At 39.1% G+C, this 26,479-nt stretch overlaps 2 protein-coding genes across 3 annotated transcripts in view; both read right to left on the reverse strand.

Moving 5' to 3' along the window:
• Positions 1 to 93: 93 nt before the first annotated feature.
• ulk1a (unc-51 like autophagy activating kinase 1a) lies at positions 94 to 13,630 on the reverse strand. Its single transcript, XM_020633037.3, has 27 exons — positions 12,831 to 13,630; positions 12,651 to 12,743; positions 12,519 to 12,560; positions 11,192 to 11,224; positions 11,070 to 11,106; positions 9,782 to 9,955; positions 9,603 to 9,676; positions 9,417 to 9,518; positions 8,191 to 8,249; positions 6,850 to 6,932; positions 6,710 to 6,760; positions 6,542 to 6,630; positions 6,242 to 6,398; positions 6,072 to 6,132; positions 5,843 to 5,929; positions 5,517 to 5,642; positions 5,267 to 5,406; positions 4,828 to 4,928; positions 4,540 to 4,661; positions 4,199 to 4,314; positions 3,714 to 3,842; positions 2,409 to 2,563; positions 2,124 to 2,299; positions 1,907 to 2,025; positions 1,497 to 1,654; positions 1,254 to 1,389; positions 94 to 1,134 (listed from the first exon to the last, which is right to left on the reverse strand). Exons 1-27 carry the CDS (start codon positions 12,918 to 12,920, stop codon positions 1,091 to 1,093), a joined length of 2,754 nt encoding a protein of 917 aa, XP_020488693.1. The 5' UTR covers positions 12,921 to 13,630; the 3' UTR covers positions 94 to 1,090.
• A 485-nt stretch (positions 13,631 to 14,115) lies between these two features.
• The window catches only part of adgrd1 (adhesion G protein-coupled receptor D1), a 33,805-nt gene continuing 21,441 nt past the window's right edge, over positions 14,116 to 26,479 (reverse strand). For both annotated transcript variants that reach the window (XM_065964119.1, XM_020633036.3), the window contains 12 exons: positions 24,437 to 24,510; positions 23,757 to 23,880; positions 21,210 to 21,313; positions 20,946 to 21,057; positions 20,193 to 20,346; positions 17,754 to 17,820; positions 17,441 to 17,507; positions 17,183 to 17,274; positions 16,436 to 16,562; positions 16,287 to 16,328; positions 16,060 to 16,152; positions 14,116 to 15,977 (listed from right to left, as the gene is read on the reverse strand). In XM_065964119.1, coding sequence (XP_065820191.1) covers positions 15,882 to 15,977; positions 16,060 to 16,152; positions 16,287 to 16,328; positions 16,436 to 16,562; positions 17,183 to 17,274; positions 17,441 to 17,507; positions 17,754 to 17,820; positions 20,193 to 20,346; positions 20,946 to 21,057; positions 21,210 to 21,313; positions 23,757 to 23,880; positions 24,437 to 24,510 — 1,152 coding nt within the window. In that variant the 3' untranslated portion in view covers positions 14,116 to 15,881. The remainder of the gene's footprint in view (positions 15,978 to 16,059; positions 16,153 to 16,286; positions 16,329 to 16,435; positions 16,563 to 17,182; positions 17,275 to 17,440; positions 17,508 to 17,753; positions 17,821 to 20,192; positions 20,347 to 20,945; positions 21,058 to 21,209; positions 21,314 to 23,756; positions 23,881 to 24,436; positions 24,511 to 26,479) is intronic.

Raw genomic sequence — 26,479 nt, forward strand, 5'->3', positions numbered from 1 at the left:
TTATAATTCAATGTGTGTGTGTATATATATGTATATAAATAAATAAAAGACAAACTGATTAACAATGCAATCTTTCACAAAAAATATACAGTATTTTTCTACAATAAATATTTATTTTTTATCAAACAGTGTGTAACAATTAAATTTTGCAAATCTCAACGGCATTCACAAAGTCAAAGTAGAAAAGAGCAAATTCCAATCCTAACAAACTTTTGTTTAACCAAAAAATGTACACAAAAATTAAATGTGTAATTGTATTTAACAAATGGACTATCAGGCAGAAATTATGTGCAAATTCATTTATAAACTATCTAACAAAAAATACAAGATCTTAACAAAGATCTTTTCCAACAGCTACAATATAAAAAACCAAATTTGCGATCATACACCAAAACATCAGATAACATGAGCTCTTGCAGTTGATGTACCTCCAGACTGGAAACATTTCAAATGACAGAGGACATCAATGAATCAGTTTTAAAAAAACAAGATCTCAATCAAATGTCAAATGTACTTATTAAAGGCTATGATGTAAGACAATCTATCTCATACTTACACCACCTTTACTTTCACCCTGTGCTGTGATTAAAAACTAATTGTAGAAGAAAAGCAGGCACATTTTTCCACTACTTCTGCTCATTTGTAATATTTGGTCATCTTATCCAAAACAATCTGGCTCTCGATGGCTGGTGAGCTTTTTTACTCTACACATAACACATATGCATCACAACTGAACAACCTTTGTTTCAAGTAAAACCCATTAAATGTCAGTTATATTTAATCTGCTTATTCTATGTGCAAACACAAAACACACTAACATACAGTCTTTAACAAAACACATACTGAGAACTAATTACCTGATCAAAGTGTCCAAACAATCATAGCACAATCTTCCAGTCTTTTCTGTGCATTTATGTAAATATTACAGACTGGCTGGGGGGATCAGAGCAGATCCTCTACTGGTCATTTCCCTTAAGACGGATCAAAGTGCTTTGTGTATTGACAGACTAGAAGAGTCCATCAGCATTGAAAAGATGAGGAAAAATAATACAGTTGCTTTGGACGCTTTCCTGGGGGTTCATGGATATTGTTAAGACTGCAGAGCAGAAAGGCGTCGCTCAATACACTGTTTACCTGAGAACAACAGAGAGATTGAAAGTGTAAGATTAGAACAACATCTTGTGAAGACTAAGGCAAGATTCATGTAAGGAAATCCATTTCTGTTTGGTAACTTAGTTTTTACTGCCACTTACATTTATCAACGCTGTCAATGTCTTTTTGCTCAGTGATGATTCGAGACAGACCCTCCATTAGCAAGAGGGCTTTGTGGTAGCGCTGCACTGATGCTGTGCCATAGTGGAACATCTCATCTAAAGCAGCAGACTGTACCTGAATACATCAAGAACACAGCACAGATGCATTAATATAATGATGCCCAGTGGGTAGAATGTAATTCGGAGTGAATATCAGTGTGACGTGGTGTGCTGTGCGCTCACCATGTGCATGGTGTGACTGTAGATGAGTTTCTCTGCTGTGAGTCCATTGAAGCGCTCCATCAGTTTCTGTTTGTCGAGCAAGAAGGTCTGCAGCCGATGATTGAGTGAGCGACAGTATGTCACACAGTTCTTGTACAATTCGTTCAGCTTCCTGATCACTGCACACCAAAAGTAAAGTATTTAAAAGAAATGTAATCAGAGCCTTGTTATCAAGCTTCAATATGGAATCACTCTCACTTAAAGTAGAACAGAAGAAAACCCTGAAAGGGTCAAGCTGTTCTCTGTAAATTATCATTAATATTTTTTAAGACCAAAAAGAAAAAAGTCTTTATCCGTCGTAAAACAAACTACAAGTATAACTAGGTAGTTGTAGATTCTTGATATACAAAACCAGAGTTTACAAGTCTCACCTTGTTTGACTGTAGCAGAGGGAACGAGTCGGCCTTGTTTGATATTGTCTTTAGCTGTGTGCAGTGCCGATGACAGAAACTCCTCAGCCTTCATGTACAACACTAACTCTTCTGCATAGCTGGAATAGGCACATAAAAACAGAAAACAGTCAGTCCCATTATAATTAGTGAAGAAAGGGACAAGCTGAGAAAATACAAATAGCTTCATGCCTCTTACCTCCATTCTTTACTCAGAAGGCTGATCTGATCAGTCACTAAGCTCTGCTCTAGAAAGGAAACATCAGGACTGCTTATGGTTTCAAGACTCAGGTCCTTAGAAGAAGCCAACTCCATGACACAATGGACAAAAGCCAAGATGAAACGCAGTTCACTCAGGACATCTGTATGAGCCTGCTGTGAAAAGATGAAATCTGAAGTCTGAATTTCTCTTTTTTTTTGGTCATTTTCATTCTGTCTGTAATTTGAATTCACCTCAAGGCATCAATATAGTATTTGTCTGTACCTCCATCAGTGTGTCTTCAGGGAGCTCCGGAGGATGAAACACCAGACTGCTGTGAGGAGTAGCGTCCATAGATTCAGTCTCACTGTTTCTGCGGCTTCCTCCCTGAAGCAGACGACCGTTGAGAAGCCAGGCTGAGTTCATGTAGCTGGGAGAGCCTGCATTCACAAGAGTTAAACACAACGAACAAACAGAGAAGGGGAATACACGATTACACATACAGATTTGCAGTTACCAAGGGACTGTTATTTTTCGTTGGAGTAAATATTTTTTCATGAAAAAAATAAAAACAATAATTCAAATATGCGTCTCTGCTTCTGGTGCCTGTTCCTGATGGCTTCTGGTCTCTCCTGTATTTTTTATCTAGCTAATTAGATGTGTGTCTGTTATTTCTTATGTAACAATTGTGTCCATTTTCTGTGTAAAACTGTCTGTGAGTTCTTTTGTGTGCTGCCCTGTAGACTGTCCTGTGAGATGTCCTGTGAGATGTCCTGTAATTGTAAATTTCTTTTGTATTTTTTGTTATTACCTGCATTAGGACTACGGATGAAATTTGGCTTTTGTGCTAATTCCCGCATATTTACATAGATTTGTATTGCTTATAGGTTGATTGATTTTCACTGTCCTTATTGCACTTTACAGAATAAGCTAAAGACACAGCTCTTTCATAAATACCTACGACCTTAATGATGATAATGGTTTTGATATTATTGATGATGATAGTGATGACAATTATTTTGTTTGGTAACATGTTTTAAGATGGTTTCTATACTGATTAGAGCTCACAAGAACATCTGTTAATGTTGTGCTTTGACTGTGCAATGCCTGTCAGCATCTTTGTGTCCAATCGGACTCAAAGCTGATCGTTTGGAGTTACTGACATTGTTTCCTTGCTTGTATTGTACTAACTCTCTGATGTATGTTGCTTTGGATAAAAGCGTCTGCTAAGTGAATTGTAAAATTGCAATTAAATCCATTAAATGCATAAATAAATGAAATGCTTTATCTAGCATGTTAAAGCACTTTATAAATACTCGATTTTAAGATGCTATAATTGAGTTATTATCAACATAATAACAATCACAGTCTGATCTTTAACCTACCAAATGTTCCTATGGTTTATCTCAAACAGATTTGTTCCACCACAAAGGCTCTCAGTACTTGTAGTTAGCAGTGTTATTTTGTAAATGCACAATAACTTACTCTTCAAGATATATCTTAAAAACTATACACTGAAAAAAACAAACAAAACCAGAAATCCACAATCTACAGTGAAGTCAATATTGGGACAATGTTTGGAATACTAACCTGAAAACATCCTAGATACCACAGCATCAGGAGGAGTGTTTCCTTTGGAGGGAGAAGAACCCATTATGAAGATTGTAGGAGGGGGGCTGTCTGTGAACTGCAAGCCTCTGTGATAACCAGTAGGTGGAGCTGTTGCAGAAAATAAAAGGAGTTTATGTCAGATGGAAAGATGTCTTTGGAAAATATACTAAAATACCTTGAATTAGGTACTATGTTTCCAACATTTAATCACTGCCTCCCAAATGATATGTGTTTATTTCTCAAAATTGTTTTCATTGTAACATAAAGGTCTCCATTTACATTATGTTCTGGTGCAGTTCTAATACATGGCCGATTACTATAGAAGCCTTGCTACTTTTTGCTAACAAATATGTGCCGATCTTTCTAAATCGAGACTAGCAACATAGTCTCAAACACGTGAACAAAGACACACAGTATCTGTAAATAATTCTAATGCTTTGATGTATCCTACTTTATACTGGTACCTGTTATATCCATGCTTCTGTCACAGTTGAGGCTCTCGACACTTCCTTCTTCAATAAGATGAGCTCCAAAGGCGGCTTTAAGTAGCATGTCAGACAACCTGCCTGTGCTCAGCGATCTAGAAATCAGATACAGACACAGACACCATTGATAGCACTTAATCATTTAACAGATGTAAATCATTTACACTGTGTGACATGACTACATGCCAGATGGCAGGTTTACATATGAATGAAAAAGTCTTGATTAGGTGTTGATTACTTACATAAATTCCCATTTTATATAAAATTCATATCATAATTATTACATGTATTCTAATATATTAGGAGTATGCTGCTCATACCTTTTAAAAGGGCCCTTCTTATTGGCTGACTTCCTGCTGAAATTGGTCTGGGAAGCAGGAGATGGGTCGAGGGATTTCAGGTCTGGGACTGTCCTGGTTCGGTTTGGCATCCTTGATTTAACCTAGAAATAAAAAGATATTGAAGTTCTGCCCACATGTACAGGATTTGATTTCCCCTGCATTAGCAGAATGTATTTTTGCTATTCTTAATCATAAAGAACGAGCCACTTGTGATGAATTGGGCCAGGTAATGTGTGTGTCTGTAATAGAGATCTTTTTAAGGCTGACCTTTGGGCTGCTGGTGTCCTGCATGTCAGGGGAGCCAGTGAGCAGTCCAGTTCTTGTGCTGAAGGGGAGAGTCTGCTCTGAGGTCTTTGGGGTCATTCCCACTGAAGCACAAAGTATCATATCATCAAGATTATGCTGTAAGAAGTCAAAGTGATTTAGGCATGTTTGAAGTGAAGCAAGCTCAGACATGTTCTCTAGGTGTTGTCACAACACTTATGAGTCATCAAGAGGGAAAGTTGGTTTGGAGAAAGTAAAACTGCAACACTTCATCAAAAAACATCTCCAGGAATACAGCTAACATGACATACTTCAGATAGTGGAACTGAAGGAGTTTGACAGATAGCGTTGCTGTAGGTGACGTCTGTTTTGAAAAACTCATTGGACAGAAAAAAACAGCCATAAAAAAAATAAATGAAAAGAAGCCATATCAGATGCCTACCTAGTGGGGAAGACGGATGTGGTCGCGCGCCTCCAATTGCCAGTCTTGGGGAGTCGACGACAGATCCCACACCTGCAGACCTACAACCTCCATATTGGGGGGAGTTTTCCCCGCTGCTGCCGCCACAGCAGAGTGTAACCCTAAAGGACATGAGACACAGTCAGACACAGGCAGGAAAGAACAGGTGATAACTAAACAACACCAGTAGGAAGCAGGTGCTGAGAGGAGACAGCTGAGCAGCTGTACGTGCCTGGTGGAGCCGTGCAGGCCGGCAGGGTGCAAGTTCTGCTCCATACGCTGGTAGTTTTGGATCTGAGTCGGGACAGGAATGGGCAATGAAGGGCTGCAGTTTGGGCCGACTAATTTAACAGGTTTGCTGCATGGTTTAAGGAGGAAGCAAGAGAAAAAGAGACAACACAGGAATGTGCAGTTAGGAGGGATTTTAATGCAACTACAAAGAGCAGTGGGTAGCATCATTTCACAGATTGTACTTTAACGATTAAACATGCAACACTCAAGTTAATAATTTATCACAGATATATCTACAAGGAACCAAAATCTGAGCCTGACTCTTACCTCGGTTTCGGGGGAGAGTGTAGCTGGGGAGAGGCTGGTGGTGTCTTTCCTGCAAATCCAGGGCTTCTTTCAACCAGTCGTGAACTCCTAAAAATAGTATACGTTAGCTCTATCTGTCCAGCAAATAGAGCGTTCTAATTTTACTCAACACTTTATAATAAGAACTCAAGTAATAAGTCTGTTTAGAAAATAGTTGTGGAAAATCACGTTTATTATAGTAGTTACTTACCCACTGTAAATCAGGCAACTCTCAATAGGTGACCCGACTTCAACATCACATGTGTCCTCATCTACACAGCAGTGAAATAGAAATAGTCAGACACCGAGTACTGCTGTGAAGAAAAACCAGCATAATAAAAAAGATAAGCATATATAAAGGCTGAGGCTTAAAAGTCTTACTTGGAAACTGTGCAGGCACCATGACATAGTCCTCTGTGGAAGAAGAGGTGTTCCTGCTGTGCTGATTGGCTATTTCTTTTATCATGAGGACAGGGGAGTCCTGTGGAGGGAAATACTGCGCTTTGGGCTGCAGTCGGTGCATCTCTCCATCGGAATGCTAAAAGAGTGTAAAATAAAACACTGCTTAATCAAACATAGAATCAATCACAGCAGGGAAAAAGATGTGCTCTGGGTGTGCATTTCATATATTTTACAGAGGGATTTTGGAGTTTTAAATCCACAAAAGAAAGTGTCACGCACTTGAGGGGAGGCCAGATGTGATGTGGAGGAGCTGCTGGAGGAGCTGACTGAGCCTGAACTGGGGTAGGGGAGCGTGGGAGCAGGAGAGCCTGTCCAAAAAAACACAAACGCTTTAGTCTTGCACCATTACTAATTAAAAGACATCCAAAGACAACATATAGTCCGTACATTTCTTTGTGGTTGAGCTTGTCTCCAAGAAAGGATGGTGGAAGAACTCATCTGCAAATGCAAAAAGAAGTTGATGTCAGAGTCTTTTAAAAATGTACTAATTAGAAGAGCTTCTGACTATTAAAAGAGTGGAGGTTTACCGAAGCTGATCCGTTCTTTGTGGTTTCTCTGCAGCAGCCCCAACAGAAGGTGTCTGAGTTTACGAGAAGTCTCCTTTGGGATGCTGGGAAGATTAAAGTTTCCAATTTAAAATAATAACAAGGTAGAACACTGCTCAAATAAATCATGTGAGACAGAGATGGGTCATCGATAATAATCTTCTATGAGGGAGACTATGCTGGATCATTCCAAGAATATAAGAAAGAAAGATCAATCCAGGACAAACTGGAAAACATTTGGTGTGTTAATCCTTACTCGCAGCTTTAAACAGTGTGGCATAAGTGCATATAGCATTGTTGCCTGTGTGCATTCTGTTGAGGTGTTAAAATAAATATTGAGGTCACTTACATAAACTCAGAGTGAGCTGTTAAATATGTGGATTTTTAATCTAATTTACAGCTTCAGTGCAAAACCGCAGGGCATCATGACTACCAGAGCCTATACAGGTTGTGTGTGTGTGTGTGTGTGTGTGTGTGTGTGTGTGTGTGTGTGTGTGTGTGTGTGTGTGTGTGTGTGTGTGTGTGTGTGTGTGTGTGTGTGTGTGTGTGTGTGTGTGTGTGTGTGTGTGTGTGTGTGTTTACGTCTGAGTGGAGCTATTTGGGTCATGTGGAAAATGATAGCAGTGCAGACTGCTAGCTGGCAGTGCAGAGCAGGTTATATATAGAGTGACAAGAAAACAACAAACCATGCCTGCTCATATAAAAACAGGGGCCTGTGTTATAACCTGGCTTTATCACTGCCAAAGATAAGCATGACCACGAGCGAACACACAGGCTGGCTACAGCAGGAAAACGACCCACAAGCCCTTTTGAATGCTTGTTTGGTTCAAGTTCTGAATGTGACAGATCCAGTGTTTAAATCACTCTCATTAGCAAAACCAAAGCTACGTGCTGAGTGATATCAGGGCAGAGACATTGGGTTTGACGTTTCACAGGGACAACACCTCATGGTTAGATTGATCAAACCTGGCACACTGGATTTGGCGCAAATACCAACCATGTTAAAGGGACTGATTTCAGAAAATTCAGGTCAGGTGTCTGTGTGTTCTTCCACATTAGGATCATTTCTCGTCGTCATTGCGGTTCATTCAAAGAGTTGGGTAAACCCTCCATGTGCATACGGAACATCTTGCACAAACTTAAGAGCGTTTACAGTGTAAATGAACCTACAGTAAATAATCAGAAGACAGAATCCAGAGAAGACAGATCTATAAGTAAAGCCTGTTTACACTTCCTTCTTTCATCCGTCTGTGTGTAACGTGTGTGCTGAGTGTATTTACTGTACATGTGTGTTTGCGTGGGTCCGTTCAGGTTTGTACTAACCTGGGTAAGAGGGTCATGTTGCTTTCATAAAAAAAGCGAAGCTCCTGCGGTGTGCTGGCCTGTACAAACACACACAGAAAAAAGGATTAGTGTACCAGTCGGACACACAGTAACTATATTTATCAATAAATCTCCTGATTCTTTTCATGGCTTATCAATTAATCATCTTTTCTATAGAATTGTACAAAAAAAATTGGAACATGCTTAGCTCATCTTCTGAAAGCTAAAAGTGATGTAAAGTTTATTCTGAGGGGGGGAAAAAAAACCAATACTCGTTCACTATCATGAATAACAGAGAACTTCAAACAAGCCAATCTTTAAGATTTTTGCTTGAAAACTGATGAAACAATTAACCATCCAGTCATAAAGAAAGTTGGCAATTAGTTTTCTTCGACGGACTACATGTATATATATATATATAGTAGTTATTGCACAGTGCATACAATCCAAAGATGAATAACAGGTGGGAGTCTAATGATCACATTGAATGCCACGTGGAGGGCTTGGAGACTCCAGGTGAGCCAGCTATGCAAACATCATCAGCATCATCATCAGCCAACCTCATGCTGACCCTTGGACTCTTTTCACTCACTGCCCTGTCAAGGTAAAAATAGAAGCCCATCTTCCCTCTCATCACAGGGAAAATGCTTTCAAGGAAACTCTAATGTGAATAACCTCAGTGGGGCCAAAAGGTTTGAGACACGACATGTTTTTTCTTCTTTCACTGCTCATACAGTGGAGAATAAAATGGGTTTCAGAAATAAAAAAGGGCTAAACTAGGAGACTAAATCATTAGCATGTGTTATTCGGAAATCACACCTGAGTCCTTCTGAAAATAACTGCTCAGGTTTCATCTGAGCAGCCACGTGAACAGTAGAAAGTAATACCCAGGGTTGTGAAACAATATTTACCGTGGGCTCAGAGAAATGGCTGACAGCCACTTCCGCATGCCCACCTCAGTCTGTAAACAAGGCTCTTTACAAACAAGTAGTAGACAAACTGTTCCAGCATTTTCCAGCAACACTGGAAACTAGGCTAAGTGTCACCCACCAGGCAGGTGGTACTTAAAAGAGGTTTAGTGTATCATGTTGTTTCTCTGAGTTGTGAAAGGGAACCATCATGTGCAATTTCTCAAGGTCGTGGTTATGTAAGGGGCCTTAGTGAGCATTTGATGGTTGAATAGTTAAATCCACTTTCCTTAACACCTAAAATGAGATTATACTCACATGAAATGGAGCCTTCCCAGTCAGACACTGGTACACAATAGTACCGATGCTCCACAAATCTGCCTTGGCATCGTAGGTCTTGGACATGATGACCTCAGGAGCCTGTGACCAGACAAACACAGCTTGACACAATGGCACAATGACATGTTGGCACAAGAGACTACAGCACAAGATATTAATGCTCACCATGTACATGGGAGAGCCGCACAGTGTGGCTGCCATAGTGTCTATCTGGAGATGACGTGCAAAACCAAAATCAGCTGCAGGGTGAGAAACTAATGGTGAGCAACATACAGAAGAGTACATGTACTGCTAGAAACAAAACCTGTCATACCTCAACATATTGAAATGTATACAAGTAGTACCTAATTTGATGCAGGTATTTGTGGGACTGGACCTGCGCCCCTCTGGTTGGCAGAGCAGGATATTCTGGGGTTTGAGGTCTCGGTGGAGGATGCCTTTGCTCTGCAGGACCTTCATGGCCTGAGCAATCTGCTGCAGGAAGACTCGGATGGTGTCCTCGCTTAGAGTGCCCTTAGCTGGGGATCAGAGGGATAAAAGACGATCGAGAAAGACGTTCGCATGTTAGGGTTTAGATTCAAAAGGTTATTACTGTATAGATGTTATTAAAGAAGAATCAACCAGGTAACTAACAATCCAATAATTAATATTAACAAATCCTTAGTTACAAATCTCATGCACTTTGTTTGTTTTTACACTATCATCCAAAACTTAAATATGATGTAAGAAGATCATGCATGACTGTAATCACACCAGCGTCACGGCTGTCAGGATTCATGGAAGAGAATTTTGTTTACGATGTTGCCTCATTTGGGAATTATAGTCAAAGCTGTCTGACTTGCTAGCACCCCTCACCCTCCCAGTACTCCCAGTATTTATAGCTGCAGTGTTTTTCCACCGGAGGACAGGGGATAAGTGAGTGACAGATGGGTGAGGTCATGTGGGTGCTCCATGAACCTTGCCAAGTGTGACTGTGTGTTGTGCTGCAAGAAGCTGGATGAGCCTCCTTGGCAGAGACACAGAGCGGGCTAGAGATGCTGCTGGCACGCTGGCAGAATTACACCAGCATTTAAATAGACACATTAACAGTGATTGGGTAAATTTAACCTGAAAATAATCAGCTCCATGGGCTCAGATGCGTCATCATCTTTTGAAACAGGAATTGGAACTTGAGGAGTGGAAAATGTTGTCATGTGAAAAAGGTTTATTTATCACTATGAGAACTTAAAAGTGGAAAAAAAAAATACACGAAAGCCAACAACATAACAAAGCAGCACCAAAGCTGGTTTCAACATCATTTGTAGGTAAAACATATTTTTGTATTTTTTTGGCTTTGATTTCATCTTAGTTAAGATTTTTGAAGTATTGGTTAGTATTTACCCTGTGACCTTTCAGACTTTTAAACCTGAAATTGCATTATGTACTGCTGTTTCCTCAAAATCCTATTACTCCTACAAAATACTAAAAAAGCTTAGCCAAGCCTCTTCTAAATGAAATAGCCCTGCCTGTAAGTAAGCAGCTCCAACATTTTACATTAAAGCAACAAGCTAAAAGTTTGATCTGGTGTAACAGTGAATATTAGAAAGAAAGAAAAAGTGTTACATTAAGTCTTCCAAGATGTAGCAAACTTACAGTGAAGATACTCTGCTAGGTCACCTCCATTGCAGTACTGAAAAAAAAGAGAGACAAGTTTAAAAGGAAACCACAACAACTCTGCATTGTGAGTAAATGGGATCTGTATTTGCACAACATACCTCCATGACAAGATACACACATCCCCCAATTTCCTGTATAAAAGAGCAGATAATATTCATTTTATTTGCAAAGGAATAGTAACAAACTTAAGCTGAGAATATGGTCAAAATTTGTCATGAATCACATATAGGTCATGTAGAAAAATAGAAATAACGCAGATTTATAACAGAAGTCCCTTGGTGTATTTTCAGATGTACCCTAAGTTACACAACAAATGTCACCAGCTCATTTCTAAAACTAAGTTGACTCTTTTTTGGCCCTTCACCAGAGCCTCTTCTAGAAATTTTGGACCTCCTGACGACAGTAGACTCAGGGAACCTGAAACTTTATCCAGTACTGACACCTGTCCAGCTCCTCGCCCACTGGATCATCCTGGACCCCTCCCCTATTTAACACTATTGATATCAAAGGAGTCACAAGAGGTGACATGAGGTGGGCTAAAAGAATGGGAAATTTGAGGTGTCACTCAGTCCCAGCTGACTTACATGTAGTGAAGCAAGTTCCCTCTTGTTTGTATTTTACACAATCAGGTGAAGCCAGCAGGGTTTGTCAGTAAAAGAAAACGGGTACAACTGAATTAATAACACCCTATAGCTGTTAGTGTTACTATTACAGATCATTGAAAGCATGGTTTGTGCTGATGCAAGTTGGAATTAACACATTGCAGTATATGAAGGCTTCACCAGCCTGAGTCAGAGTGTATGATCTGAGTTCATTAGCCCTGCAAGCTGGTGTGTGTCTGAGTGAGACTCTGTTTAGGATCTGTGTTTATTAAGTCATTATTAAACCTGCTGCTCCCTGCCATCTGTTTGAAACACAGTGAGAGATCAGTTCACCCCCGTCTGGATGTCTGACAGGTGTTGGTAAGGTGAGAACAGGAAGGAACCCATACTATCACGCATACTGACATGCAAGCAAATGGTTAATGTCCTGTGCCATGTGTGACCTGTGAGAGGGTTTTATCTAGTTTAGTGCATGCAGTAAACACAGTGAAACATTTTCAGAAAATGATCTTTCACACTACACGTTTCACTGTTTTACTAAAGTGAGAGTGAAAGATCTCTACATAAAACCTAGAGCTTCCACAAAAACTACACCTCCTGGTCACTGGGTTCGCATGCTTCATAAAAAAACTACAATATCCTTCAGCCAAATCTGTAGTCTATCACATGAGCCAATGGCGCTCAGTATTGCAGGAATATGTACACATTTGCAACATGTGTCAGCAAAGTCGACATCATAGTGTGTTCAATCTTTTGCGCTTACTGGCAATGTGTCATTTGTATCAGACAAAATAAATATGGAAAAGGAGGTAATAATCTTTACCTGATAGTCAAGTAGTCTGACGATGTTTTCATGTTTTAGTTCCTGGAGAAGTTGGGGGGAAAACACTAGTTTAAGGTACACAGAAAGTCTAACACGGGATGTATAACATTTAAAATAAAAAAAATGTCTTACCTTTAATATTTTGATTTCTTTACCCAGCAAACACTGTGACTTGGCCAAGTTTTTCTTGTTGATGCACTTCACAGCAACTTCCCAGTCACGTTTCTTATTACAAAAAAAAAAAAAAGTATAGCCTATAAATACACAACAATGAGCAGGCAGATATAACAACACACCTATATAAAAAGTTACCTCTTTATGTCTTCCTTTGAACACAACTGCAAATGCACCGTGACCAATCAGGTCTTTCCTGTTGAACTCAAACTTCCCAACAGACTCCATGGATAATAAAAAATAAAACTCGTTAAAGTGTCCTGAGCAGGTTCAAGAGGTTTATTTTAAACAGATGTACAGTCCCACGAGACTTCCCTCGTGCCGGTAAATCCCATTTCATTGATTAAAAACACCGTCCTCGCATGTAAAATGCTCCATGGACGAAGATAATAACGATGACAACGTGACAAAGTTTGTCAACACAGAAACTTTAAACAGCGTGGGAATATCTGTATGTTAACAATGTATTAGCGACCAACAGCGCTCACTATACGGTAAAAAATAATCATGTAAACCTACTACGACCGGTAAAAGTTAAAAAAGTTCACGTTGGTCTTAGTCGCTGTTTATATTTAGACACTGAGCTAAGATATTATTGTCTTCGTCACCTTTCTACCCATACGCTGGTGATATTCATGTCTCACGGCGAGCATGCGCAAACAGTGTGGCAGCTGTTCGACGGTGGGGCATTCAGGGACACACTGTAAAATTGTAATTCAATGTCTTCATTTGTGCTACGACTTATTCTAAACGCTATATCAAGATGATGGACCAATTTCTATAAGTAGCATTATGGTCGCTAGTGTTCTAATTTTAAGTGTCGCACCACACTTCAGTTTTTCTCTGAAATATTTTTATAGTTCAAAGGTGTATATGACAACCACTTAAAGCTCGAAGACATTTGAAGAAACAAATGACCAAATGCATACCAAACGAGTGGGATAAATTCCAGTTCTCCTTAACAATAATTAACATATTTATATACATTTCATGCTCCATATCCAAAGCTCCTGTCATCAGTGAGTCAAGACCAGTTGAATCCCCAAAAAATTGTGAAAATGCTCAGTTAAAATTCCTGATGACAGGAACTTTGGATATGGAGCATGAAATGTATATAAATATGTTAATTATTAATTATTACAAAAAGGTCACAGCTTAACCCTAAGAAATGTTTGTTATTCTCAGCTCCTATAGTAGCCGTTAAGGTCTATTGTTTTGTGTTAATACAACAATGTACATAGGCCTATGACAGAAGTCTTTGAAACCACTCTTCATGCATTGGTATTAGTCAAAGCATTTTTTGTTTTACAAAAATTACATATTAGTATAATCCAATTCACGATCACATACAAGTTGGACCAGCCTGCAATCGATATTAATTTGAACAAATTGGTTTAAAACATTTGAAAAAGGATGACACAGATTTCTTGTCATAAACGTTTTATAATAAAGATAACTTGAAGCAAAAACACAGTACCATAAGACAACAATCAGTAAAGGAGCATAGAAAAATGTATACAAAATTAAAACTGACATGAAAAGTGAGCACAGAGTGACATACAGTAAATTTAAATCCTGTTTTAAGGAACCGAATGTTGGTACAGTGTAAGATCAATAGCATTTTAAAATATGTCATTTCCCTCCATTCTCACAGTATGTTTAGAAAAAAAATCACCCTCATCACATCCTTCTATTGTTGATATTTCATTGTACAAAAATGTATGAAATGTAAAAGAAATAAGCAACAAAATAAAACTTCACAGAATTGTGTCTGGAACACAATGAATATTCACTTATCCTCAAAAAGCAACACAGCATACTGCAGCTTACAAAGAAGTGAGGTACTGCAAATATACCAGAAAACACAGTCACAGAATTTAAAATGAGAACATACTGATTGTTAAGCTGTGACACTCTAGAGAAGACATGATACGGATCTCAAAAATCACAAAATAAATAAATACATTATATCAGAATTACATAAGGTGAAATGCACTGTTACTTTACTAATTATTGTTGTGGTGAAGTTGTGTTGTGCTGTCCTTAAAGTTGGATAAAAGCTGTAGGAATCATGTGAATGTTGAAAAAGTTCATTCAGGTAAAAAAGTAATTTTTCCTCTGTGATGATAATACTGTAAAGAGCTGGTGAATTGTTTGTAAGGCATACATCTAACACTATATTCAAGGAAAAACTCCCCTTGGTCTTTTCTATTCTAGTAATGCATTTTTACCCAACCGTGCTCTGAAAAGACTGCTTACCACCTCAAGTTTAATTTGTCATCTACAAGCAGATGTAATGACACAACTATTTTGTGAGACAAATTGCATCTCTAACATGATGCTTTGATCAGAGGTTACTCTTGGGAATTTTTGGGCGAGAAAACTTGTTAGCTTGCCAAGTGTTAGATGAAAAAAAATTGCTTCACAAATAATTTGTGCACGCTGAGTATGAAGCAACAGGTCAGCTACGCTTGGCACAAGTCCTGGAAACAAGGAAATACCTAGTTTAAATAACTGTTTTGGGTTTGTTTTGCCAGAAGATATAGCTTAGCAAGTTATTAGAAGGAGATAGCTTGGCTAGATTTGAAAAATGATCAGCCTTAAATTAACATGGCTAGTTATTCAAAAACAAGCAAATGACCATGAAACAGTAGCAGGCTAGCTGTTGCCTCGAATTCAAATCTTTGTGCTAAGCTAAGCTATAACCAAGTCATGGCAGCCACAGTAACCTAATGTTTGAAACACACTTAGCAATGGTTGTAATTGTTTTTTATCTAACTCTTTGCAAGACAGCAAATTACTCCTCTTCCCCCAAATCTTAAACTGTTCTGTTTAATATATTCTTGCCAGTTCGTAAATCAACAAAAATGTCAAAGGTGGATGGTGTATGCTATCCTCAAGGATCTCTAAGTAAGTCTGGTGACCTCCAAAGAAATCCCTAATCTTGATTTTGGGAACAGTGTGTTTTTTTCCAAGACAATACAAGGCACAGTCCTCAGAGTCTGTTTGTCTTAAAAGGTGAAGTGATTATTTAGCCACACACCTCCTTTGGTATCATGTTCACTCGAGCGGATGAGTGTCCAAATCTTTACATAACATAGTGGGAGAATATTCTGGCCAGTGTTTGTCAGTCTACACTAAAAGATTTCTCTCCTGTCACGGACAGAAAGCGAGTGCGATTCTGTTTTTCTACACGGCAGAGAGGTCGATTCTATTGGCTGAGTTGGTGCTTTTGTCCCATGTGTTCATCTTGGTTGGAGTCACACCCTCCTTGTTTCCATTCATCTAGAGGTGGAGAAAAAGTGTTGTGAGATCAGAGAGTTCGGCTCAGTTTTTGTTTCAGTAAATCTTTAACCACAGCACTCACAATGTCAGAGTTGAACGGTTTCACATTGATGTTTCGGATGGAGCTGCTGGTAAGAGACCACACCTTGGTCTTGTGTTTGAAAGCAGCTCTGACCTTCAGAAAAAAAGGAACAGACAACGATGAGAAATCTTTGGCAAAACATCTTAGCACTCAAAATATTGGATATCCATTTTGCATATAAAAATAAAAGTCTGTGAAGTGCATGCACAATTCAGCATAGTACATACCTCAGAGTTGAGCAGACAGTGAAACAAGAAGACAAAGAACCCCTTAAGAAAAAAAAAAAAAAAACAACAACAACAAAACTTTACTGGACATACTGTACCTCATAAATTCCATGTTTGGAAAAGAAAAGGTCGAGCAGTAAAGAACTTACTTGTAATGAGTTGAATACAGCAAAAATGTACAGGAATGGTAAAGAGTGTTTGTTGACAGCGAGAACGCCAAAGATCCAGGATATACCAAGTATAGGCAGGAGCACTGCCACTGCCTTTATAGTCAGCCTGGAAAAAGCAGGATAACAACATGTGGTATTAATCACCTTTGTTGGTAGGTAGGTAGGAAAGTAGGTAGGTCGGTCGGTAGGAAGTTTGGTACATAGGTAGGTAGGTAAGTAGGTAGGTCGGTAGGTAGGTAGTTAGGAAGTTTGGTACGTAGGTAGGTAGGTAGGTAGGAAGGTAGGAAGGTAGAAAGTTTGGTACGTAGGTAGGTAGGTAGGTAGGTAGGTAGGTAGGTAGGTAGGAGGTTTGGTACGTAGGTAGGTAGGTAGGTAGGAAGTTTGGTACGTAGGTACGTAGGTAGGTAGGAAGTTTGGAACATAGGTAGGTAGGTAGTTTGGTAGGTAGGTAGGTAGGTAGGTAGGAAGTTTGATACGTAGGTAGGTAGGTAGGTAGGTAGGAAGTTTGGTACGTAGGTAGGTAGGTAGGTAGGTAGGTAGGTAGGTAGGTAGGTAGGTAGATAGGTAAGTAGTACTAGGTAGGTACGTTATTATTGTTGCATGTCCAATAATTACATTTTAGTTTGGCAGCAATCCACTCCATAGCAGCATAAAGTTGTTTATATGAACTAACACAAAAGGTTGAAACTACAATAACAACCTAAAGAAGTAACCTAATAAACTCACTTGACTGCATTGGCGTCTCCGTGAACTTTGTAACTCTCTCCACTGATTCGAGATATAATCCTGGTCACAGATACCAGAATGCCAATATTCACCTGGATATCAGAGAAAGGGTAAATAGTTTTTTATAACAGTGTCACAGAAGATTTGACTTTTTGTCATTCCTCACAAATAGATATGAAGACAAGTCTGTAGATTAAATAATGCAACAAACTGGGAAATGTAAAAAATGACAAATGCTAATGGATCCTAATTCCTCACCATGATGACAAACAGAGCCGGTGCCACAAAGGCCCAGATGGCTCCGTTCTTCAGCGACAGCCAGCAGCTGAGAAAGCAAAGGAAGGGGCATAAGAGAGAGAAAAAATCACAGTGGGTTCCCTTCCAAGTGAAAAAGCTATAATGTAAATATGAAATGACGTGTGTTATTACAGTTAACCTAAAAGCTTTTGCTCGCTGGTTCCAATTTTATTCCACAGGTGATGTAACTCTCATGCAATGCCACCAAGATTTGATGGAACAAAATCAATTCCACATTATTTCTAAGATTTTTTTTCTTTCATGCCATACTTACTTGTCAACCTCGCCGTAGCTATCCAGAGCTGATGTCATGGACACCGCACATATTACCAATGGAGAGCCTGATAATGATGACAGAAAGAAACACACATGTTACACATTAACTGAGAATGTCATACAGTACCCATGACTAGATTTATGTGTAATGAGGACCTGAAGCAAAAAATGTGATGTGAGGCCCTGTTGAACCCGTCTTTCTTTTTTGTATTGCACTGTTCATGAATCCTGTTGTGTTTGTGTCAAATTCAAGTGCTATCATGGCGGCTTCACCATGCATGCTGTATTGATAAGTTTATGTTTTTGACAGTTGATTCAACACATAAGTATATACAAAAGTGCACTAGGCCAAGCTGGCCAAGTGGGATAATAAATAAAGGAGTTAAAAAAAGGAATAAGCTAAAAAGCACTTGTCTTGACTCAGGGCCCGTATAAATGTCATCTCCTCAAACACAAGTTATTTTTGGATGTAAGATCATCTAAACAACCAAGAAAACGTTAAATACTTTGACTAAAGCAACAGACACCCAGTTCATGACGGCTCTAGGTCATATAGTGAGTAAACATACTATAATTGAGAGGGCCTTTATTTGAATCAGGAATATATTAGAATCAAGGGTTTATTTAACATACAAAAATATATAATTTGTACATAATTCCTATCTTAGTATGTGGCCTTGTTTTTAGCCGCTTATGTTTGTCCAGAAAAAATACTTTCAACTTAAAAGCTGTCTATAAAGAGATCATTCAATCTTCAATAAGATTTGCTTTGATCCATAAGGAAGCAGAGTAAGATTTTCTGGCACAACTTCACCAACTAGCAAGGTGCATGGAGAGTGAAAGGCTCAAAGAGGTCAATAAGCTCCAGAAACACTTGTACTATGAAGCTCAACTTCATTAACTTTATTAGACCGAGAAAAACGTGTCAGTCTAATAAATATCTTCATACTACAAGTGTTGCTGGAGCTTTTTCACCTCTTTCATCGTAATGGGCAGTTTGTTGCACAACTCCTGCTGAGAATGAGAGTATAATAAATAATAAACAGGCAACCGCTGTTAGAAGCTTTCTTAGCATTTCCTTTTGTTATTTCGGCTACTTTGGAAATTCATCTTCCTTTTTGAAAGAAATAAAAAAGATACTGTTTTTACTTTTTTTTTTTTAAAGCTTTTTTTTAGAGATTTTGGGGGCTTTTTTTCCCTCAATATTTGACAGGACAGGAAATCTGGGAAGGGAAAGCGGGGGATTACAAGCACTAAACAGTGTCCGGATTTTGAGTTGAGCCAGTGCCCCCTAAAAAAAATGTATTCACTGGACTGTAACATCTTTTAGACAATTGAATGTCTCTAATTATAATAGATATGGTTCATGGAGAATAGTCAAGGGGAAATAGATGTGTGTGTTTGTGCACACAAACTTCCCTGCATAAGTCAGTGCCCCAGTTGGGACCCTGTCCACATTATTCAAGCAGTCTGGATTTGGGCCTTTTCTTTTTGTTAGGGTGAAATCAATATAGCGTGGCTTTTATTTGAGGAAATTTGGTATTTCATCTTTTTAACCTCTATGTCATCATCTAGAATTACAGTATGTCTCTTAAAACAGCCTCCTGGCCTTTGGTGAACTTCTCCCAATGTGCCATGAGACTTTTCATACGTTCAAACTCAGTGCTGGTCAATTTATCTGCTTTTCTGCTAATTGCTCATTTCCCTGAAAGTGACACTTTTGTTCTTTCTCTTTGCTGCCTTTTTTACGAGCATTAATTTGGCATGCTATACTACAAGGAAATAGAAGACCAAGTGTTCCGTAGCCTTTATCACATCTAATAGCAGCAGCCATTAATTACAAACCAGGTATTTACTTTTAACGTATAACAGCTATACCTCTGTCACACAAAGTCTCCAGCACATCATTTGCAGTTGGCCACACAAAATGAAAAATTACTCAAGCCAGAAGAAGGAAGTAATAAAAAAAGATCGTTTTTCCACTAATGGGTCCAACATGTGAAGGAGAGACTTTGCATTCCTTAGCAGCCGAAGACACTATACGTAAGTATGTCCCGGGTTGTTTTTCCTCTGCCCATCAAACTGTGGGTCACTGAGATCGGGGGGGGGGGGGGGGCAATTGTTTTACCAGGAACTGACTCAAAGCAGATTTATCTAATAGGTTCAGAGTTCTTTACTTTTTAAAAAGCAATATTTTAGCAGAAAGGTCACCTAAGAAACGCAAACAAGTCACATCATATTTACAGTAATGGACTAGCGTGAGGTAGAACCAGGACATTGGGTGAAATCAGGAATGAGAAAATATGATGACATGAACAGAAAAAAAACAATTAAGCGAGAAAAAAATCTCATATAGGATATAACAGGTAGCAGTGTTATGTTCTAAAACAGATTTCCGATGTAAGTGTTGTTACTAAACCGTGATGGTCAGACTTACCCCAGCCTATGCCGTAGTAGTAGAAGTGTTTGCTGCCTTCAGAGCCGAACACCTTGACCACCATACTGTAGAGGTGGAGGCCCTCCACCAGCATCCAGGCGAAGGCACTCAGAAAGAAGAAGTGAAGCAGGCCGGCCATTATCTTACACGGCAGCTGGGAAACAACAAAATCAGACTTTAATACCGCACATTCTCTTTACTGTTATTACATGTATCCTTTAGTTTAAGTAAAAACTTCTAGCTGATCAGCATTTTAAGTTTCTTTGTTTTGCTATAATAGATTTTTCATCTTTCATTCCTGATTTTTATCATTGTGTGGTTGTTGTGTAACAAATTTTGTTTATTTTTATGTATATTTTCTAAAAGGTTTTGTTTTGGCCTTTAGGGTCCTACATCCAAAAATAACTTGTGTTAGGGTCTGAAAACGAAAACGGGGAGTACTATAGAACTCCTTACATTCAATTCAGTTCAATTCAATTACATGGCGCACACACTAACCACAAGGCTACCGTCAAACTATATATTTGTATTTTAACTTTTTTCCTAAATCACTTTGAAGTTACACAAACATTCCCTGAATATTTATTTTTATAATCTATTCACTGTCACAATAAAGAACAATGCCTTTTACTCCTTATCATAATCATAATCCTAATCATCTATTTTACCATACTTCATTATCCTCTCTTACTGTTATCATTATTGCAACCATTAAAGTCATTACCAACAACATGATCGGTACTGTGTACCCACCGTGCCAGGGTCGAAGCGGGCGCTGATGAGCAGTAAGATCTCAGCCACCAGGATGGCGAAGGACAGGTTGGCGTGGATGTGGTAGCGTTGGTTGCGGATTGTACTCACTGACCTGCAGAGCAACACAAATCACACCCTGTGGTTTTATCACTTAGTATATAAAACATAAAAGGTTGTGTGTTTGGATGAAGTTTACATTTAATATTTGGCACAGAGCAAAGACTTGACATGTAAATCTATTTGTAAAAAGTGTGAAATACTCACGACAAAACTGCAAAAGTGACCAGAGTAATGGCAAGACAGACAATGGATATAGAGCAGCCAACATAACCAATGGTTGACAGTGCCACCCTGTGGCCAGTAGTGAGCTGTGGACAGACACATCATCAACCATGGACAAAACAACATTGTGAAAGATTTGTATTTTGTGTACATCATGGGTGAGATGATTGTGTCACCAGTACATCTAAAACATCTATCCAGCTTGTTTCATTGAACCTGTTTCATCAGCCAGGTGATTTCACTCTACAGGAGTGCTGTAGAGTTTTTAACACAAAACTGATATAAACTATCTCTCTGAAAGGTCATTTTTCAAGTCTGGACACATCAAACCATGGGAGATATGGTTCATTTTATATATTATGCCTCATTTGAAACATTTTATAGTGATAAATGACATCATCTTTACATTTAACTTGTAGCACTCTAGTATTTCTTCTATGTATATTCTTTATTCTTTATTAATATTGTGTTCTCATCTAGCAGATCGTGATGGATATCCGTGCTCTGTAATTTGTCCTGCGATCACAAATTGATTGTTCTGCCATTAAGCGCAGTTAAGTGTAGTAAAGATATGTGTATCTGTTGGCACTTGTTCTGAGGAGACAAGACAAGAAGCAACAGTTTTTCTGATTGTCACCTGTATAGTAACAGGCAACTTGTTTCTTTTTTTGTGAGTAAGTTGACAGTAACAAGAGCGGTTTGATTTTACATCTACCGTGTACTGTTTCCTTTTGGATTGTTTGGAAGTCAGAAACTTTACATTTTTTGACCATACATTGCTTTTTTCCCTGACATGGAGTTCCTGTAATCAATCTAAAGCATGCTTTTTTATGATTTTGAGAGGATTGTCTTTATTTATATGCACATATCCTTAGTATGCGACCTAATTCATTGATGTTTTGGAGTTCAGGCTATTTTCAGCATTCGGGTTAGATTCTTCATTAACTGTCTTGACATGTGCCTTGTCATTACGAGAGCAGAAGAGTCTCAGCCTTCCAGAAAAAAGGATATGCTGGATGCTCCCTTGCAGCTGAGCAATGAGGCTGACCACTAATTAGAGACTTGCTAAGGGAAAGTATAGCATCAAATAGACTTCTGCTCCTAAAATACAACACTGGCCCTTTTAACTGCAATATGAAGTCCTCTTTTCTCTTTCTATTCAAGCCATCAAAGATGCTGACCATACTCTGATTGTTCATATTCTTCGATAACAAAGATTTAGACTTTGGTGACAGTGAACACGGGGTAGGCATTTTAATTGCTCTACCTGTGGAAAATATAACTGTCAAACACTGAGCGGGAGAGAGGAGAAAAGGATGTCCAGATGTTTTCACAAAACAGTTTTTGGTCTCTTGAGGTGCTGTGGTCTTGGAATAAATGGACCACTGACCTTTGCAGCGACCCAAAAGAACCACATTTAACCATAGTTGTCCAAAGTACTTCTACGTAAACCACCAGTGAAACCGACATTGTGACAATGGGAAGGTCTGCATACGGTTGACCTAATGGGAACAATAAACTGTCCAAAGGCTGCAGGGAGGCGGGAGGGGGGAGGGGCTTTTGATTGATAAGTATGTGGTAAACCAAGGCTTCCTGTCCTATTGTGCTAAAAAAATAAAAACGTCTTAATATGTGACAAATACTCAGAGAAAGGAACAAACTTATTGAGTATGATCAGAGGAATAAACCTTCCTCTAAAAAAGTAGCTGAGTGGGAGCTGCTTCTGAGGGCGTTTTCACATTAGATAGCTACCGTGCAGCTCAGAGGACAAAACAGGCCCCATTCTGCCCGGATACAAGGGACAGGAGCCGTTTACAATTATGTCATATAGCGGTCCACTTCCTTGTTTGAGCACGGTTGTGTTCACATCTCCTGTAGACTGTACTTGGGTACAAATGAATCGTTCATGAAACCAGCTCTTCAATGGGACTTGGGCACAGTAGGTACCTGAGTACAGTATCCTAGTATGGTACGTTTGTGATCAAACTGATCAAATGAAACAGAGTTTGGGGTTAAGTGTACTTGGATCCGGGCCTGGCTCCCTAGCATGAAACTACCTTTAAAGTTTCCCTTCAACAGATAAAATAAAAAGCACTGTAGGGAAAATCATCATTTGGCTTTTTCACAGCACAAGTTCAGACTTTCATGACATAAAAAAAGCACACAAGTAAATGATAATTACAATCTGTTCTATTTCAGTACATGCCGTGATCCTTCGACAGAAAGCTAAAATTCAAATCACTAGGACCAAGGATGATAGAGATGAGGAGGTGAAGAGGTGTCACATACGGTCAATGATTTGAAGTAGTGTTTTTAGTGACGCATATTCACTATTCATTAACCTGTTAGTAGTCGCCACCAAGGAGAAACCTCTCTTTTTTTGGCTTTTAATGCTCCACAGTGTTCACCGGTGAGTTACTATTTTGGCCTGTGCTGATTATTTTCCCTGAATTAGCTTCCTGCTTGGATCCATTGTTAGAATAAAAATAATAAACGAGAGGCTTTGAAAGGGTATCCAAAAGGTCATACCTTTAAGGGCACCACTTGCATGAGAATGGCAAAGTTGGTGAGGTGGTTGCACAAACACACAGAGTACGACGCGTTTCCACCTGAACGTACACAACCTTGGTTGGACCACACGCCCTCATTTGAACTGAAAAGGATGAAAATCAGGTATTACATTCAAACAAAAGTATATGCAGAGGTTTCATAAAAGTACTATCAGGAAGAACAAATATAAAGAATATGAAATGTTTTCATAGGAACTGTTGGACGGGATCGCTCAGTGGGAGGTACACAGAGAAATGTCTTTGCTGAGTGTAGCAGAGCAATCTGACAGGGCAATCACATAATTCACATTTCTCTTAAGCTTCAGGGCAAAGGGGAGTAAGAAGAGAAGTCTTAGAATCCAGCTGAAACACACTCCCTTTTAAAATGAGTTATGCTTTCTAAACAGTGTTTTGGCCTCATTTATCAGCATATCACCATATTTTTTTTTTATGGAGGGCTGTTGCTCAAGACAGTCCAATATGAAACATCAACACATGTAGGGCTGGATGTTTCTGATTTAAAAGAGTAAAGGGAGATACACTTTCTCCAAATCATTGGTCATTTCTTATGATTTAAAGCCTGGAAGAATACATTCAAGTCAACAATGAAGATAAAAATCGTATTTGGCTTTGCGTCTTAAATCCCAAATACAAACCCACCTGTAGTCCAAGAAGGCACAGTAAAGGAAGACTTTATTGCTCTGGTTTAGTACTTGTTCCTGCTGTTCTTTATTCTGAAACAGAAAAGTCAAATCAAATCAAGATCTTAGGAAGCGATAATAAAGTATGTGGCATAGGAAAACATGTGCTTTTGGATTGTTCCTTCTCATTAAATGACCAGCTTTGTTTTGTTTGGAAAAAGTGCTTTGATCAAGAAATCGTGGAACATTTGAGACGCACATTAGCAGCATTTTTTCCTTAAGGATCTCTGATTTCTTTCCAATCATATGCTTAACAGAAACATCCATTCTAGATGTAATTAGGCCAAGACAAAACTCATATCAAGTAAAGAAAAAATAGCAAACCATCATATAAATGTTGCTTCACTGACAAAATTAAAAAGCCCTATCTGTGCTTGAATGTCAATTAATGGAGGATTGACATCATGCTTAAACACACATATTGACACTCAGCAAAGGTGATGATTAAACTGGGCTAGAGTCCCAACTGTCTTCAATAATCTTATTTGATTATAACTCACTTTTTCCGAGTCGTTCCTTAATAACAGATTTGGAGTCCTCAGAGACAGTGAGCTAATGGCTACAGTGCAAAAATGCAGTAATTGGGGCTTGCCCCTGGTTTCAGGTCAAACCACTTCCCTCCTCCTCCTTCTGTCATGTGAAGAAAACAACAATTTGCACACCTCTTCCCATTCCCTCTCCCGGCTGAATAAGTGTATGATTAGATGGAGTGTGTCTGCAGCGTTTCCATCTGGAAAAAGTGAGAGTGAAACTGACAGTCAGCCTGTCTGTTTCCTGGCCCATAGGCTCAGTGGTTCATATTACAAGGCATACGTTGACTTCATTGTGTAACCAAATCGCTGCTCTCATTCTGTCTGTTTTGCACATGCAGATCTTCAGTCATCATGTATGGGGAGCCTGGAGATGAATGCAGTGGATTGATATTCATGTGGCCTGAGAGTATTTCCAAGATCCATGGAAGGGCTGTAAATGCAGGCCGTCATCACAAGCCTTGAGAAGCTGCAAAGAACCAAGTGCATGAATTTACTGCTCCCCTGCGGCCTTTTAATAACTAACATGTCTTGTTGGGTGTAAATGAAAGCAGATGCAAGAGAGACAAACTGTAATTGTCAAACTGTAACAATTGTAACACTGTAACTCTTTACAATTTCTGTTTCTGTGCAATGAAGAAAGACTGACGATCCACATTACACACAAAATATAAACCCTGCCATGTAGGAAACAATCTATCATTATCAATCCCTTATATGTACCAGATACAAGCCAAACTATAGAGTGACTAACAGACCATCACATCTTTAGGGAGCGCTGTTTGGCCATGCTTCCTCTATAGCAACTGTATGTCTGCGCTACATGCATTGTGTGTTTTCCTGTCTTTATCTGATGAGAAGTGCAGGAACCTGAAAGTCACTGCTGAGTGTTACAATGAACTCAGAGATCGGGCCAAGCTTTGAGAGCATGCCGTTGTTTCCCCGGGTGCCCCGAGGCCTCAGCCACCAGCCAAGAGTGGAGCCAGGTCTCAAAGTCTTTATTAACAACAGAAGGCCAGCAAACACCGCTTTGGATCTCACTGCTCACAAGGAGAACAGACGGGGAGAGGGAAGGAGAGTGAAAGATAGCGACAGGATAGTGATGAAGAGTGGCAGGCTGATAATGGAGAGGAGTCAGAGAGAGACAGGCTGATAAACCCCGGATAGTCAAGGAGTTTCTGCCGCGTCTCTGTTACTGTGTCCCAAACAGTGCAGCCCATGGCACAACAATGTAGAAAAAACTGTATTTCAAGATAAAGTCCTGCATTCAAAACACGACTAATATACAAGTACAAAATGCCAGAGCACTGTATAAAATTTGAACTCTAAATATTGACCATTTTACTGAAGAAGCTAGTGATCTATTTTATAAACATTAAGGTTGTTAATCCAGTCGTTCCAAAGATGGGGTAAATAGTCAACGCCATTCTCAACGGGGATAGAAAGAAGAAAAAGAAGTTAAAAATATTTGT

This window comes from Labrus bergylta, chromosome 2 (genome assembly GCF_963930695.1).
Source record: "Labrus bergylta chromosome 2, fLabBer1.1, whole genome shotgun sequence".
Taxonomy (NCBI): Eukaryota; Metazoa; Chordata; class Actinopteri; order Labriformes; family Labridae; genus Labrus; species Labrus bergylta.